The sequence below is a fragment of the Sander vitreus genome, chromosome 17 (assembly GCF_031162955.1).
Source record: "Sander vitreus isolate 19-12246 chromosome 17, sanVit1, whole genome shotgun sequence".
NCBI lineage: Eukaryota > Metazoa > Chordata > Actinopteri > Perciformes > Percidae > Sander > Sander vitreus.
The window spans coordinates 2,498,886-2,517,057 of record NC_135871.1 but is presented as its reverse complement, the minus strand read 5'-3'; the positions used below and the strand labels follow the sequence as shown (position 1 = coordinate 2,517,057).

At 37.8% G+C, this 18,172-nt stretch overlaps 1 protein-coding gene across 1 annotated transcript; it reads right to left on the bottom strand.

Annotated features, from left to right (window-relative positions):
• Nucleotides 1-1,816: 1,816 nt before the first annotated feature.
• sdhaf4 (succinate dehydrogenase complex assembly factor 4) lies at nt 1,817-7,629 on the bottom strand. Its single transcript, XM_078273841.1, has 3 exons — nt 7,464-7,629; nt 6,690-6,806; nt 1,817-3,028 (listed from the first exon to the last, which is right to left on the bottom strand). Exons 1-3 carry the CDS (start codon nt 7,519-7,521, stop codon nt 2,919-2,921), a joined length of 285 nt encoding a protein of 94 aa, XP_078129967.1. The 5' UTR covers nt 7,522-7,629; the 3' UTR covers nt 1,817-2,918.
• Between the last annotated feature and the right edge of the window lie 10,543 nt (nt 7,630-18,172).

Below are 18,172 nucleotides of genomic sequence, written 5' to 3'. Positions count from 1 at the left end.
CTTTTCTAATAAAGAAGAGTCGCTTATGTGTGGTAACATATAGTGTGTGAGAAATATAACCAAATCTTAAGAATACAAAAGTAATAATTCAAATGAACGCTTAGCGTCGTATTACTTTTTATTGAAACCACAGAATTACAATATAGCTGACGGCAATTGAAGGCAACACAACTGAGGTCGATTTTTTGATAGATGTGGCTTCACACTGCCCTTTAATGGACAAAATAAGAAGTGTATACAAATATTGATATATTATGTAATCAGACAATGTATCTTCTATTAACAACCTCTACAAATACTGGCACTACCAATACAATGACTGGTACTAATGATGATGATGATAGAGCATTAGAATACAGTGAGAGCTCTAAACACCTGACTTAAAGTAAACCATATTAAAAAAAATGGTTATAACTCACGGCACACCTGGCAAAAAGGGGAACTTTTCTAAACTTCCTCCATCACAGAGACACTGGTTGAATTAATTAACATCCTTATTACTAGATTAAGTATGCCTAAAAACATCTCGTAGTATGAGGAGGAAACTAGCAACAGAACAGAACAAATGGGGCCCTTTTCTGGACTTAACGCCCATCATTATCCTTTGCAAGTGAAGTGGAATTGAAATTTGTCCTCCTGTGCTCCGAAGTCTTCTACACCAGCAGAAGACCCCACCGGGTACCACTCATCTCCACTAAAAATAGGAAAATGAGGCTACAATTTGTACGAGCTCACCAAAATAGGACAGTTGAAGACTGAGTCTCAATTTCTGTTGAGACATTCAGATGGTAGAGTGAGAATTTGGTGTAAACAGAATGAGAACATGGATCCATCATGCCTTGTTACCACTGTGCAGGCTGGTGGTGGTGGTGGTGTAATGGTGTGGGGGATCCCTTTCGCCTTCAGAACTGCCTTAATTCTTTGTGTCATTGATTCAACAAGGTGCTGGAAGAATTCTTTAGAAATGTTGGCCCATATTGATAGGATAGGGTCAAACACGGTATTAGTATGGGGTTCCTAATAATCCTTAAGGTGAGTGTGTGTGTGTATATATATATATATACACACACACACACACACACACATATATACACAGAAAAGTCAACCTCCTTAGAAATCCTTTCTATATATATATATATATATATATATATACATACACATACATATACACACACATACATATATACATATACATATGTGTGTGTATGTATGTATATATACGTATATGTATATATACGTATGTGTACACACACACACATATGTGCACACACACACACACACACACATTTATTGAATTTTATCTATTCTATTTTTCAATTGTGATCTAGAAAGAATTTCTACCATACACGGGCTGTGGGTCAGGGGTGGTAGATCTGTTTTGTCTTTCTCATATCAAAACATAGTTCTTTTCTTTATAAAACCAAAAAAAAAAAAAAAAAACCGTGTAACCTATTAATTAAGGATTTCTTTATTTTTCTTTGAAACCAATGGAAATCCCATATGATCTATCCAATCCTTCACCTACAGATGGCATTTGGAATCCTGTGAGTCATCCCAGTGTGATGATCCCGTTCTAATCACATGTCCAGTGTGAAACAAGTGCAGTTATTGGGAGGAAAACAGATTGTTGACTACCGTTTTAAAATGACTGGTTCAAACTTATTGTTTTAACAGATCCTAACATTCATACTTGGACAGAACACACTGATCCTACAGGACCAGCACTCAGAATCAGCCTCACTCTCACCTGCAACAAAACACCATCAATGTGCAAACCGTGTCTTGGAGCTTCACATACAAGTCATTTTTCATGACATTTGAGCATGACCCTTTAACAAAATGCTCAAAATCAACAGCCAGATTACACTTAAAAGGGTAACTACTTTTTTTTCAAGCCTATTTTTCCATTTTTGTGTCTAAGTGACTGATGGGAACAACAGTCTTTGACATTGGTCCAGTATTAAGCAAGATCGCTGCAGTCGGCAGTTAATAGGAAAATTGTGCAGCTTGTATTTACCTTCACAGAAGTGCTTGTTTTGCCACTGACAGACTCAGATTATTATTCTAAGAGTCTGACAACATTATGGAAAGGATCCCTTCAGAGATAGACCTTTAAAACCTCTTTGAGACCTTTCTGTTTAACCAGAAACAGCTCTGAAGTTGCTAGCGCTAAATCCACCAGACTCTATTTAAAAAAGCAATACTTTTAGCGCGTATAGAGCCAACATATTTTCACAAGTAAATCGGTAAACTGTGTTTATTTCAACCAGAACTACAGTTGTCATGGTTGGAAAAGTGGAAAGACGACCCAAAACAGCTTTTCATGTTTTATTTTGTTTCTGTCGACTTTGAATGAAGTGTATTTTACGATGCTAAAATTACTGTTTATTTACATGGAGTCTGGTGGGTTTAGCGAATGCAATTTCTCAGATGTTTTTACGTTTAAAAAAAGGAACTTACTCTACAACAGAAAAGTCAACCTCCTTAGAAATCCTTTCCATAATGTTGTCAGACACTTACAATATTAATCTGAGCCTGTCAGTGGCAAAACGAGCACTTTTGTGAAGGTAGGCTAAATACAAGCTGCACAATTGGCCCATTAACTTACTGCAGCGATCTCGCTTAATACCGGACCAATATCAAAGATTGTTGTTCCCATCAGTCACTTAAGACACAAAAACATAGGAAAATAGGGTCCAGGTTGAAAAAACGGTAGTTACCCTTTAAGGCACACTTAGCGAAGTTGTCCCTAATGTATGCGGGAGTTCTCCTTGCTCTCTGCGAATAAGAATACAGTCAGTCAAGAACAGTTATTCTCACCTTCTGATCTGACATTTAAACAATCAACTGTTTGAAAAGTGCCACTGGCTATAAATATCCATATACAGGTGTGATATATCAGATTTATGAGTGTTGAACTAGAAGTCTACACAGCGGCCCTTTCTCTCCCAGTCTCCGTAGCGGGTGGGCTCTGGACCCCGAGGACCCCCCTTCTCCTTGGTTACAGGGTTCACATCATCAGGGAACTCTGGAGGACAACAAGGGAATGTAGAGAAACACTGCTTTAGATAAGATGATACAGAGCTGCAAAGATCAATCAATTAGTTGCCAACTATTACATTTTAACTATTTTGATAATCGATTAATCGGTTTGAGTCATTCTTTATAAAAAAATAAATAAATAAAAAAAACCCTAAACATTCTCTGATTCCAGCTTCTTAAATATGAATATTTTCTAGATTATTCTCTCCTCTGTGACAGTAAAGTGAATATCTGAGATGTGGACCAAACAAGACATTTGAGGACGTCATCTTGGCCTTTGGGAAACACTGATCTTTCACCATTTCCTGACACCTATAGCTACAACTAATGCAGCCGGCACTTCCCTCTCTTCATCAAGGTTAATGTTCACTTTGACAGCATTTCTTAACTCATGGTCCACTTACAAGCCTTTTCCTGAGCTTTTAACCAAATGGCATGGTCTTCCTCAGCTGATGGGAGTTCTAACTTCCAAAGTTCAACACTGACAACTGAGCAATCTCCACACAAAGACGCAGTTGAAAGTTCTGGAAAATGCAAGTAAGTGGACCTTATTGTGTCTACACTCAAGATTTAACTTTCTAGTCACTGTCTGAAGGTTGCAGTTTGTACTGTTGATGAATTGTTATACTGAGCGCTGTATAATGCACTACGATGAAATAGAACCACAAACTACAGCCTCTAAAACTGTTTCAACACAAAGTGAACATTAGAAGCTTCACGAACGGTGATTTACTGATGTATTACACTGCATTAGTTTTAGCTAGCTGTAGCTAATAAACTGGCAACTGAGTGAATTTACTGTTAAAATGATCAGTTCAAGTTCATCTATGGGACAATGTGATCCTTATGCATTTCTAATAGAGCCAGAGCAATATATCGGCGGGTCTAATATCGGCCGATAATAGCATTTTCCAGTTATCTTATCGGTATCAGCATTTATAATGGCCGATAACTGAATATTTAAAAACTAAAATGAAAACGGACAAAACCCCCTTCAACCATGTTGTGAGTGTTGGCGTTGTATAGTCTGTCCACCAGAGGGCGCTCTGCAACCTCCCTGTTGGCAACACGGATTGTTGTTGCTATTGTGTTTTTGCTCAAAGGACTTTGAGTTTCATATGTTAAGTTTGTATTTTTATACATTTGATTTATCAGAACTTTAATATATGTTGATGTTCCTCTGTTCTGTTGTGACAATAAAACAAACAAGTTTATATTTAAACTGCATTATCATTATTTTAGGGACAACTCATAAATAACTACAAATAACTAATGTTAGGGAAATCTGTTTATGTTTTGTTACGCGTTTCTGGATTTAATATGAATATATATATATATATATATATATATATATATATATATATATATATATATATATATATATACATACATACATACATACATACACACACACACACACACACACACACACAGATATATCAGAATATTAGATTTTTAAATCACCAAATATTTGTATCGATATCTGCCTTAGAAGTCCTTTATCGGTCGGACTCTATTTTCTAATGAGGTATTCTGATCATATTCTTCACAAACTTATGCCAGCAAATCCACATTGCACTGATATGGAATTTCAGGTCCAATAACAAATCTGTCTGTTGTGGCCGATGTCAATAGACAAACCAACATTATTTTTGCAATTGCAAAAATGTGAATTGGACAAGAAAGGCTACATTTTTAAAATGGAGGTTTAGTTTTTCTCTTTCAATACGACTTTCGACACAAGAATGTTAAGCTTGTTCTTGAGTTTGCAGCTTAAATGGCCAAACCATGCAGAGAGATGAAAGGTTAATTAATGTTAAGGTTTAATATTCTCATCTTATTTTGCAAGAGCACGTAGTGCAGCCTGAACCCAAACGAAAGACTGCGGTTAAGCCAGCCGACACATCGTGAACGACAGTCAAGCCAGCCGACACATCGTGAACGACAGTCAAGCCAGCCGACCGTGTTTTTGCTGTACGTGATTATAGTAGCTTTACGGTAATAGCGTCTCAGAACTGGTTTCAAAATAAAAGCATTCGTCTTGTACATAGCGAAAGACAGCAAAGCCCCCAGGATCAGGGCCTCCAACTACTGATTGGGTTAGTGGTTTTCATTTGTTCTTGTACATTTATGATTTGGGGTATATTGTATGATAATATAATAAAATCTATTGTTTGAGTATTTCTCAAACTTTTTGTTGTTTAAGGAAAACCGTAAACAACGTTGCAGACCACCTAAATTCCCTACATTCCTTAAAACAATCCTAAATGGCCTCTTATTCCTGACAAGATGATAAAGAGATTGTCTTTGCTTATTTCATTTTACAGATAATGTGTGACACATGCCAAAGGTGGTACCATGAGCTGTGTCTGGGGATGGTAAAGACCAACTCCTACAAGCAAGGGCAAGCAAGTGGGATTGTGTCCTTTGCAATTAGGACCAAATTTGAATTAATTGTTGAAAAAGCTAACGCTAAACTGGATACTTGAAAATGTATCTTCATACATTTATTTTTTACGTATTTATTATTTTCACTTTTTCATATTCTCTAACTTTAAATACGTAGTTACTCCAATATGATTACAGCTGTTTTTATTGTATTTAATTTCAAAATGTAAAGCTTATATTGTTCTAAAGTTAAATGTTTGTTGTGAATGTACAAAACAATAAAAAATACATTTGTAAAAAAAAAAAAAATATATACATGTTGGGTATTTAACAGACACATGTAGTATGAGAGTATATGTGACAGTATGTATAAAAAATCTAAATGTACAAAGTTAATTAAGTATTACAGTATCCATTGAAGTAGAACAATCAAGTAGTAAACCAAAGTTAATGGATGAAGAGCCTATACCCCTGCCTAGAGGTTAAATGGTGGAAATCCTGGTGGGGTGAAATGGTTTCTGCAAAGATGGGGCTGGACTGTAGAGTAATAGAGCTCAGGCGACCCCGAACTTTGTCTTAGTCATCAAAATTAGGATTCCTATACTTGCAAGACCATATTATTCTCCTCCACAGAGAAAAGAATAACTTTCAATGTAAAGCAAAATATTGATGGTTAGAATATTTAAACCAGGAGACATGTGAACAGCAATGACGCCCACTTGCTAGAGTAATAGGGCCAAAAGGAAAAATGTGAAATCAAACAGGAGTAACTACTTGTAATGATTTTAACCCAGTGATAGAATTTTGAAATTTATATGTATTTAGTCTCATATTTGATACTTTGACGGGCTTTTAATTTGAAACTACACACCAGAATGACTTGAAACTTCCTGGGTGGCAATATGAGGCGGTGTACGTCTACTATTACCCTGAAGTGAAATTAGTGTGTTTGAAATTGCAATAAATAAAAAAAAACTATTGGCTTAAGCAATCATGTCAATTATTTGAACTATTATTTTGAAAGTAAATATCACAATTCCGTACATTTCCTTTGACGGTATTTGCTTTCGTTGACTGTCTTTCGTCATGTACAAGACGAATGCTTTTATTTTGAAACCAGTTCTGAGACGCTATTACCGTAAAGCTACTATAATCACGTACAGCAAAAACACTGGGTCGGCTGGCTTGACTGTCGTTCACGATGTGTCGGCTGGCTTAACCGCAGTAACAAAAGACAGAGTCCCCTGCATAATGCTTACTTTGCAGAACAGGGTTGCTCTTCTCCTCGGGGCTGTCAAACCGTCCCTGCGGGGTTTTAGCTTTCTTCAGCGGCTCCTTGTCCTTCACCGCTCCGCTGGCTTCCCGCCGGGAACACCCTGAACAAATCACATCGGAAACGACAGAGATACATAACGGGGAGCTGTCTGCACCCATTGCACAATGCAGGATTTATAACAGCTCGGACTTTACCAGTGGTGTAGTCTACGTAATACGCAGGTATACGCAGTATACCCACTAGGACATCTCCAGGATTTCCATTCACCCACCTAAAAATGGGCTTTTGTATTCACAAATACGGGGTCAAGTAATGTGACAGCAAACTAAACTAACACTGCAGAACATGCAGAGAGACTTGTGAAAGCCCCCTAACTGCTTTATTTATTTATATATATATATATATATATATATATATATATATATATATATATATATATACCCACTACAATACATTAAGACTTCACCACTGTTAACATTAGCTAGTTAACGTTACTTCGATGAATGTCGAAGGTTAGCTAACGTTATATCATTGCCAGGTGCCAAGTCATGCTGTAGGAAGACACTAAAACAGCAGCTTTGTGAATGAAGTTTTGGCTCAACTAATAACGTTACCAAAGCACACACACCCTGACCATGTCGAAGGTTAGCTAACGTTATATCACAGCCAGGTCATGCTATAAAGACACTAAAACAGCAGCTTTGTGAATGGAGTTCTGGCTCAGCTAATAACGTTACCAAAGCACACACACACTGACCTGTAAAGACTAAACTCTGGAGTCTGCTGGCTGAAGCACGGAACCGTAGGAGAGACATGTCCGCAGCTGGCAAGAGAACCAAAAACACGACGTTTTTTTATAATTTAACCTTGTTTGTCGCGCCTCATTTACGCAACTTTCATCATTATCCAGCGACGGAAAATGGCGACAAGCCAGTAGATAGATACATGGTCGCCAGTAGGTGGAGACAAATCACTAGATATCAGATACACAGTGTTGTGTTGTTTCTATATTTCCAGCTTTACTGTCAACCCTTCATTTGTTGGAGCTATTCGTTGTTTTGTTATATTTAATAGTTTAAAAAAAAACGTTTCTGTTTTGTTGCTGTTTTGTTTGAATTATACGACTAAATATAGGCTATTCGATCATGATATTATGTTGCGTTCAAGGCAACCCGTAACTCGTGGTTTCACAACCTTCTACCCGTGAAAGTGCCCTGGAACGGCAGTCAAACCCGTAACTTACTACCCGTGAACTCGTACCAGATCGTTGTCCTTCCAGTTACAGTTTTTGACGTCACACACACATAAACAACAATGTCGACCCCTTTTGATGCTTGGGAGGCATTCATTTCCCATGGCCACTGACTCACAATATGGATTTATCTGATACTGCTAGGACATTATACCAAAAAGATATTGTTACTATTCCTTATATAATCCCATATTGGAACAGTTTAATAGAGAATGTCCCTTGGAAAAACGTTTGGTCTTTGCCTTTCAAATATATGCTTACTGATAAAGTGAGAGAAGTTACGTTTAAATTAATTCACAGATTCTACCCAGCAAAGTGTGTGCTTAAGCGGTATTTAATGCAGATATTGAATCTGAATGCTCTTTCTGTAAAACGTCAGATGAAGATATTTCCCATTTATTTTGGAAATGTTCCTACACAGAAAAATTCTGGTCAAACTTGAATTTATCCAAACCAATTTCATTACGGATTTCTCTTTTTGTTTTAAGGATGTTTTCTTTGGTGTGGTTGAGCTTAAGACGGATAAGGAAGGAAAATATTTCATAATTAATCTTTTATTTCTACTCGCTAAATATCACATCCATAAATGTAAGTTCAGGGGCTCTAAACCTTTCTTTCCTGTGTTTGAAAATGAAGTCAATGAATACTTGGACTCTATAAGATATTCACAGAACTGTAAAGCTCTGAAGACTGTGCAGATATACTCAACACTTGTGACATCTTGTGACTGAATGATATTGGAACTCTAACTGTTAAGTGATGCTATGAATTGGACTGCTTGTTGATTAGCCTTGATGGACTTTGCAGACTCCCTGGGATAGTAATTGCTTATGTATTTATTTTGTAGTTGTGTGTATGTGTACGTGTATGTGTTGTTTGTAACTGCAAATGCTCTCAATAAATTAATATAAAAAAAAAATTAAAAAAAAGACCCCTTTTGATGCTGTACAGATGCCGGTGATTAACTGTGAGAAATAGAAATAAATAGGCAACGTAAAGTAATTCCACACATTGTAATCAAAACAATACACGTACGATTGTGTACTACTACAGGTTTTGTTTATTAAATTAAGCCCACAATATGTTGCCGACTAGAAATCGCTAGTATCAGCTAGCGCGAGCTAACGTCAACGGTAGGTAGCAGCTGGCTAACGCTAACGCTAGCTAGAAGGGTTTGTCATGACTTTGCCTGGAACGCTACCAAAGTCGTGAGTCGTGACTTGAAGTCGCAACTTACAGGCTAAAAATTGTGTCTGGAACGCAGCATTAGCATCATTATCGTAGTTACTTTGGGTAACGCGTTACGTGTTAGTGCTATTGTTTTTAACCTTTGTGTTGTCTTCCTGTCGACCATGGAACTTGTAATTTTTCTGGGTCAAAATTTAAAATGAAAACTTTTTGTTTTGGTGGTCATGATAGCTTTGGTCGGGGTTTTTTTGTGACACGTTTGTCACTTTTCCTGATGTTTTTGTCGCTTTCTTTTGCTTTTCCCTGCGTTTTTCAAGCTTTTACGGCGTTTTTGTTTTTTTCTCCCATTTTTCGATGTCTTTGTCGATTTCTTCGGCACTTTATTTGAAGTTTTTGTTTTTTCCCCACATTTTGAAAGCTTTTTTTAACGACATTTTTGTCACTTTTTTCAACGTTCTTTTATCATTTTTTTTTTTTCAAATGCTATAAAACACCCAAATTCAAGTAGTGAACTGATCATTTCTTGTACTTGTGAAGAGCGTTGTATGGAACCATCCGTTACTTTTTTTGACAATTTGGTTAAAAGAAACGAACATTTTTGATATAGAAACTTTTTGAAAATGGGTCAAATTTGACCCGAGGACACTAGGAATGTTAGGTACTAGGCAGAATGAGCCACCCAAACAGATATTTGGAATACTGTAATATGACACAAGTGTTGTCTTTTCCTGGTTTTAAAGGCTGCATTACAGTAAAGTGATGTCATTTTCTGAATTTACCAGACTGTTGTAACTGTTCCATTATTTGCCTTTACCCACTCAGTCATTATATCCACATTACTGATGATTATGTATCTGAAATCTCATTGTGTAGGCTAAATATTTTGTGAAAACACCAATAGTCAACCCTATTGCCGCAATATTGACATCGACGTATTTGGTCAAAAATATATTATATTATATTATATATATATATTATATCGTGATATTTGATTTCCCCATATCGCCCAGCTCTGGTAAGCAGGGATAGATACTGGGGAGGCATTTTTTTGTTTTTCGACCAGGGCAAGAGAGACACCATTGGTCTTTGTTTGTTTGTTGGTTTGCTTGCCAAAAAACGCCATGCTTGTCTGGACAATGAACATTTTTATTCCCTGCATAAGATTCACGCCTTCGTTGCCTCAGTGGCTGTTTAATTCTGAGTTTTTGTTAAGTCTGAGGACAAATCGCCACTACAATAAATTTAGCTTGATATGTAAGCTCAGCATATGTACGTAGTATACGTTATTAGTGATGTTGTAGAAATGGAAAAAGACAGTAGGCCTTATAGTTCCACAGCAAACACAATGCTTTAGCCTAAGTTGCTTTTCCTCCCATAGATATAAAACAGTACATGGGACAATAAAGACCAATTTGCTTGATAACCTAAATCAGTCTGACAGCTCCTGTCACTCCAGGACCACAAGTAGCCTACTTTAGCTCCTGCACAGAGCCAAAAATTCTAGTATGGAGATTGTAAGTCTGCAAAAATGACCAGTAAGCTTTGGTTTTGTACCTATTTAATCATTTTTACACACTGTTTTAGTCACAGAGTAGAACATTTTACTACTTGAAACTTACGATTATATATCAAACATGTCTGATATTGTTGGAACGTCAAGACGGGGAAAAGACCTTGTAACAAATGATTGAGACGACGGGAGCCAAAAGTGGAATTGCTGGAAAAGCTGCCTGGTGTAAGGTCGGCGTAACCTGACTCTGTCCAAAGTTCAAAAGTAGCCTACATCTACCAACAGCTCTAAAGCTCACTGGTGAACAATATCTTATTTAAATAAACTGTACACAAACAGAAATGTAAAAATGACATTATCCTGGCAGACTGTGCAAAGGACCTGAATTACACCAAAATTGAAAGCTAAGCCAAGCAACAGAATTCTAAAACCCTCTCATACATCAGTGGTTCCCAACGGTGTGACGTTAGCAGTGTTGCCTTAGCCCACGCTAAAATGGATTTGGATCCATACTCTGATGTGATTTTAGACATGGCGAAACAAGGCCTGTCATCTTCAGAAATCTCTGCACGCATACAACAGGAAAGTGGGGGCGCAAGAGGATTTTCTGCAAGAAATGTGAGGAGATTTTGCGCTGAAAATGGCTCAAGCTTGATGGGACTCCCAGACGCACATTGGGAGTTGGAGCTGGCAAAAGCTATAACTGAGGTATGAACCTGCTATATTTTCCTTATGCTACTGATTTGTGTGTGCGTGCGCGAGTGTGTGTGTGTGTGTGTGTGTGAGAGAGAGATAGATGGAGAGAGTGATTGAAAAAAGAAGAGTACTTGCATACACAAACAGCACTCTTAAATCCCATCACAAGAACACCCACATGCATACTGCATTGTCTGTTTTCATGATCAACATATCAGCTAATATGATTGTGGAATATGAAAATCATGTTAATTTGTTATTTTCTAGACAGGACCCACATATGGAAGAAGGATGTTAAAGGGGTATCTCACCATGAAAGGAGTGCATGCTGCTGAAACACGAATTGGATCAGTGCTCAGAACTATACATCAGCATTATCATGAAGCAAGACGTCAGGTATGTTACAGTCTCAGCCTTAACATTTTATATCATCAAACTTGTGGATTTTATGGATGTTGTTTTAGTGTTTGTCTAATTGTCGTTATTTAGTTTGTATAAGATCAAATGTACATATATAATAGCATTGTCTTCCTCTCTTTTGGGGTACTCTCAACCCCATACCATATTAAGCTGACTACATGGGTCACAAGGTTCATTTGGACCAAAATGAAAAACTTGCTATGTTTGGGGGTCACCCATGTTTTAGCCATTGATGGCTTCAGCAAAAAGGTCGTTGGTCATTCTACAATGCCTATAAAAAAACAACCTTACCATTTATGAAGATGTTTTCAGGTAATAGCCAATGTTCTTTGCGGGCACTAAAGGTTATGTCATTTCTTCAAGACAGTGTTTGTTGGCAATTTTATCACTATTATATCAACATCATGATATGAGACTATAAATGGTCTAAGGCTTTGGATATCGTAATAACCATGACATGACATAAGTGCAGTCTCTTTTTGGTTTTAAAGGCTGCTTTACATTAAGAGAATGGTTCAATCACACACATTATTCACTATTCATTTACCTTAAACCCACCTAGCAAATAAAATTATGCCTTTCAGAAATTGGAGAGAAAAGAGAGGCTGCAAATAATGTAACAAAATAACAAATATTGCTCCGAAATAAATTAGACTATCCCTTAAGCCTTTGAAATAGTTGTAAATATTGCATACACATAGCTAGTGCATTTAGTCAATATGACTAAATAATAATTGATGGACATCTACATTGTTATGGACCGTATTATAGTGTGAATAAGTGATTTGGATAATTAAAACCCACTCTTCCAGCCAATAGGCCTGCTGTACCTATGGGATGTGGGACCAGGTGCGAGTAGATCATGGCAAGGAGTTTTATTTGACCCTCTTCATGCAGGAGCTGCTGTCATCTCATCGCCACGATCAGGAGAGAAGACCTTATTTACAGACTTCATCCACAAGGTACAGTTCAATAGTTTGTGTGGTTGCTTCAGAAACACACTACTTGCACTGTATGCATGATTTTATGATTACTATTGAGTTTGCTTCAGCAGCAAATTCTAAATTTTAGTGTAAACATAGCATTAACTTTGGCCAAGAGCAGCTTTCTTTTTTAAATCTGGTTACAGCTCAACACTAAACTACTGCAGAAGGAACCACATTGGAGTTTATCCAAACTTGATATTGTAGTTACCTGTTGCCTTGTTTTTTGTGTGAGTCCATTTTGGAAAAGGTTCCTTTAAGCAGAACTCCTGGTAAAACTAAATTGACCACATCAGCGGTCAATTTGCATGCCCGGTTAGGTGGAAAGTATGCAGATTTACATGTAATTATGCATAATGACAGCTGAGTGGGTAAATGTATTTTTAATGACCGTATTTTACGTAATGGGATGTAACATACTGTATATATTTTTCTTTAACCCACCAGAACAAATTGACTAATGAACAATCGTGTAGTGCAGTGCAGTTGGTGGATCAAGAGGAACTAGACATGGAAGACAACCTTGTGAGATTACTGTGTGTCCAACTTGACTGGCCAGTTGTGCCAGATTGGTCTTACAAGAATGGTTGAGTTATGGAATGCTCACAGAATTCCAGGTAATATAAACCAGTGTTGCAAAGATTAAAATAATTACAACAGACATTCACAAGTTTTAAGACTAACAGTATGTTCTTTTATTTTACAGGTAAAGGTATGCAGAATAATTTGGCTGCCAGTGGATGTCCAAAAAAAATACCACAGGAGCTGTTGCCTCATTCAGTTGAAGCAGCAGACCTTTACAGAGAACAGCTGGGATCTTCACTGACAACCCATTCTACTTTTGGAGTTGATCCATTTTTAACTGAACAGGACAAACTTGCAGTGGAGAATCACTTTGCAGAGAAATATTCATTATAGACATTTCAAACTTGTTCTCTAGAGCGGTTAACAATGATTTTGCTCCATACAAAGAGGCATTGCTCTATCTCATAACAATAACTCAGAGCAATGTGTGAAAACCATTTGCTCTATTTGAACTACAGAATGTGAATTACTGACAAGAGCAATGACTTGTTGGCAATGGGTGTTTGGTAACAACAAATGTTTAAATCAGTAAAACAGTGATGTCTATAAGAACAGTAGCCACATTTTCAACAAAAACAATTTCACATCACTTGTACAAGAACTCTGACCAACATATTTTAATTGATAAAACAAACGTAAACACAACATGCCTATTTGTGAGTATGAAGTGCAAAATCTCACTCCTCTTCAAAAAGGGATCTTAGAACAGAAAATGCCTCTGACAGACCATTAACCTGAAGTATGTGGTTGCCTGCTGTGTTCTCTCTGCATTTTGCACAGTGCACAGAGGTCTCCTGCCACTGTTCCACACGTGTTTTGCAACCAATAATGCTTCGACAGCACAGTGTGAAGACTGGCTCCTCAATGAACTCTAAAAAACGAAATATTTGTCTTTTTCATTTATCCTGTCTGTCTTCAGACAGTTTTCTTGATGTACTGGATGATAGTGTTTTATTTTTACTGAACAAATGTACAACTTTAGAGCTTAAAACAAATCTTTGTTTTTGTATCGTTACACCATGAGCTGTTACAAAAAGGTTTGCATCAGTAGATGCAGTTAATTGTTGTGGATGAGACATCTGATCTTGGGTAGAGAATGTAAAAAATGATGTGTGTTTGGAAATCTCAAATTCTGTCACACAAAATAAAACGGATCCAGAATTATCTTTCATGTGGGACAATGTCTATTGCATACTTACTCATACAAACAACACAGCAGAATCCTTGCTTGATGGTCTGTAGCTGTGTATGATTCAGGATGACTCTCTGAGTGGCAGCCAGGTTGGTGAGCTCTCTGATTGCTGCAGTGATATCTGGTAGGCTCTGGGATGCCAGTACAAGCTCTTCTAATTTCTCAGTGACCTCTCCAATGCCTGCAGCTTCGTCATCTTTTTGGCTATTACAAGGGAAAAAAAGTTAATACATATGTACTGGTTGTGTCTTAGCAGCTTTGGTAACGGTGGTGGGGTGGAAAGCCTAACCTTTTGTTTGAAGAAGTTAGAAAAGGGGAAAGAAACAACAACAACTTAATAACAAAAAGGTATGAACAAAAGGGTTTTATTCATGAATGCAGCTTGGCCAAGTCAGGGCAGCTACTAATGTAATTAATCTGTTCAAAACAAGACACAACAAAACAGCAGGGGGATGGTGATGAGCTCAAATCAGATTATTGGAATAAATAAATAAAGTTGACAGGCTCTCAGAAACACTGAGAGCCAAATAAATCTCTGGCCCAAACATTATAGAAGTCACTGTACAGAAGCGGTAATGGCTAAGGGTAGGCCAACAGGTGATGATTTAAAAAAAGTTTTTTTTAATAGTCTGAACAACAAAAGGTAAGAATAAGTGTAAATTAACATTTAAAAACACAATGCATTTATTTCAATGTTTGTACAAAAAAGATTAATATGATTGTTTAAAGGAACACATCGAGACGTTGGGACTTTAGCTTATTTACCGTATCCCCCAGATTATTATTTTGTCACTTATTGGGAGCAGTAGGCTAGATGGAGCCGGTTACCTCCAGGATCTGTGCTAAGCTAGGCTAGATGGAGCCGGTTACCTCCAGGATCTGTGCTAAACTAGGCTAGCGATGGGGTTGTTAGACAGAGTTACGACACGCACGGAGATGAGAAGGGTATGTATGGACTTATCTAACTCTGGGGGATACGGGGAATAAGACAAAGTCCCAATAAATTGGCATGTTCCTTTAAGATTACCTCAGTCGCCTCCTTTTTTTACCCTGAAACTCCTGGAATTCCTGTTCTTGCACAGCAAGAATCTTTCGTGTATTCTGTTTCCAGTAGTGTGACCCTTTTGGAGTAGGTGTGGAAGCCAGGAAAAATCATTACAACTTAGGTGGATGGTTCAGTCATGAGTAATTATGTATCATCTAATATCGATCACAAAAGTAAAGACTTAAGAGAAACTAAATGTCACCCACCGGTTGCTCCTTCAGACTCCAAAATAGTATTACCCTGTGCATCAGTCAGTACCATGGGGCCATAGCTTCCAATGGCATCTTGTACTTTTCCTATGAGTCCCTGAAGATTAGCCTCACATTCCAAAAACCTGACCACCACCATTCTGCTGGGAATCAACCTCCCGCCAACGACCTCAGCCAGGTACAGTGATCTGGAGGAATATTAAAATAATTGATATGACACACACTGGTCATTTATAAACCTGGCAATGGTTAATAGTCTTGTGCATTTTGTTATCAACAATAACCATATGGCCACTTGGCAGAGTCAGGGGTGAAATGAATGCACATAATGTAAATGAAATGCAAAAGTACTATTAAATGTTATTACACAACAGCTACAAAGGAGACAAAGAATGGCAACTGTAGTTGATATGAGCATATCATCAAATGTTAACTAACTTTGGGCTTTTTGTAATGAAATTACATTTTTATTTATTTCCTATCCTGTCACCTAATTAGTACATTTTAAAATATTAAATCATATCACCGTTATTTAACAACCAATTTAGGCTAACATTACCTTTGAAATGTTTTAGTGACTGCTCTGGGGGTGGCTGAAGCAGTTGAACTCGCAGTAGTCGAAGGTCAAATTCTAAATGTCTAAATTACGTTATAAATTAGGCTAACGATTAACGATCAAAACAGCTCGTCTAAAGTGTCAGGTTAACAGGCTAGCCTCAGAGAATGATGCCCTAGGCTAGAGAAAATACATATTTTTTTTACCTGAAATTTCCTGAAAACTATGTACTGTTCCATGTCCATCTAAAGTAGCAACGAGTTTTTATTTGAAGAGAAATGTGTATCACGCTAGATGAGCGTTACACGTGAAGCAGCCTCTTTTCACTACACGACGGCACCATAGACAGTATATAAGAATGGACCAACAGATCCCGTTGCTCTGGACGGAGACCAGTGAAGGCCATTAGAAACACTTTTCCGGTGATGGCTGAGCGTTACTGAGCAGCCTCCAACTGAGAGAGACAAAGTAAATGTGACGTGAGCAACCTGTCTGAAAGTTGGAAGTCTTCTGGTAGCTATGCCAAGAGAAATCTCAATCATTCCCAATCTAGCAGAGATGGAGAGCGTAGGTATATGTAAGGAGATAACATAGGCACAGGCTAATTATTGATCACTAAAATGATAGTTAACATTAGTAATTAAACTTAAACAGCTAATGTAAGTCCAAACTGTCTGCGAGCTTCCCCTGTACTATACGGTAATTCCTCTACTGTGCGACAGTAAGTCGCGTGGTTATGACACAATCGTTAGCCTATTGTTACAAAAACGGCTGCTACGGAGTCATAACGTGAGATACAAGGTAATGGAGCCTTTTATACATTGTCGTGTTTGTTTAGAAATAAACAATGGACAAATAAAGTCTTTAAATGCTTCAGATGTAAAGTTATTCGCTGTCAAAGTGACGTCAAAATGAATGGCAGTCAATGGGATGCTAACGTCGGGTGATCGCTTTGTAGCATCAAAATGGCGCCATAGGAGGTTCGAGCTCTGAAGCGAAGTTTACTCCCTTGGTTGTAAGGAGACGCTTACCCCCTTGGGCGGCACCAGTCTCATTGGCCCTTTTGCGACAAAATCCGGTCTCAGAATATGAAAAAACAGGCCTGTTTTTGTTGTATGAAATAGAAAATGAAAATGAAATAATTTTTTTAAATTTCACTCATCTGTTTTTGACCATGAAAAAGAAAAATGCTTTGTAATTCAATTTTCAATTTTGTTTTATAAAACGAAAATCAAACAACCACTCGTTTTTTGTTTTTTAATACCTGTTCATGAAATGAAAATCCAATGACCAAAATATACACTGACCAGTTTTAGCTAACTATCTGAACTGTTTAGTCAGTAATTTTAGCTAACTATTTGATCTGTTTAGTCCAGCCTGGTCGCACAGAATTCCGTGAAATGATCACGAAATGTTAACAGTGCATTACGTGGTGGCGGCACGGAATGTGTGAAAAATCACGGAAAACAATGCCAATGTAAAGTCAATGAGAAGAAGAGGTAGTATTAAGAGCGACTACGGTAGCGAGTACTATGTAAGACGGTTGGTTGGGGTGGTGGATGGGTCAAACACAGGACTTTCACCCAGGAGACTGGGGTTCGTGTCCCGCATGTCAAGTTTTCTAAAGTCGCTTTCTTCTTTTACGTCCCGTTCTTCCCGCGTGTCATGGAACCGTAAGCCCACCCACGACCTTTTCCTGAACCCAACCATCCCGTTCTTCCCGCGTGTCATGGAACCGTAATCCCACCCACAACCTTTTCCTTAACCCAACTGTCCCGTTCTTCCCGCGTGTCATGGAACCGTAAGCCCAGCCACGACCTTTTCCTTACC

Excerpts from the sequence above, each read along its gene's own strand:
- sdhaf4 (XM_078273841.1), bottom strand. The coding sequence starts at position 7,521 with ATGTCTCTCCTACGGTTCCGTGCTTCAGCCAGCAGACTCCAGAGTTTA. Across the intron at positions 6,807-7,463 it reads CCAGAGTTTAGTCTTTACAG|GGTGTTCCCGGCGGGAAGCC; the intron begins GTCAGTGTGTGT and ends TGATTTGTTCAG. Across the intron at positions 3,029-6,689 it reads GAGCAACCCTGTTCTGCAAA|AGTTCCCTGATGATGTGAAC; the intron begins GTAAGCATTATG and ends GTTGTCCTCCAG.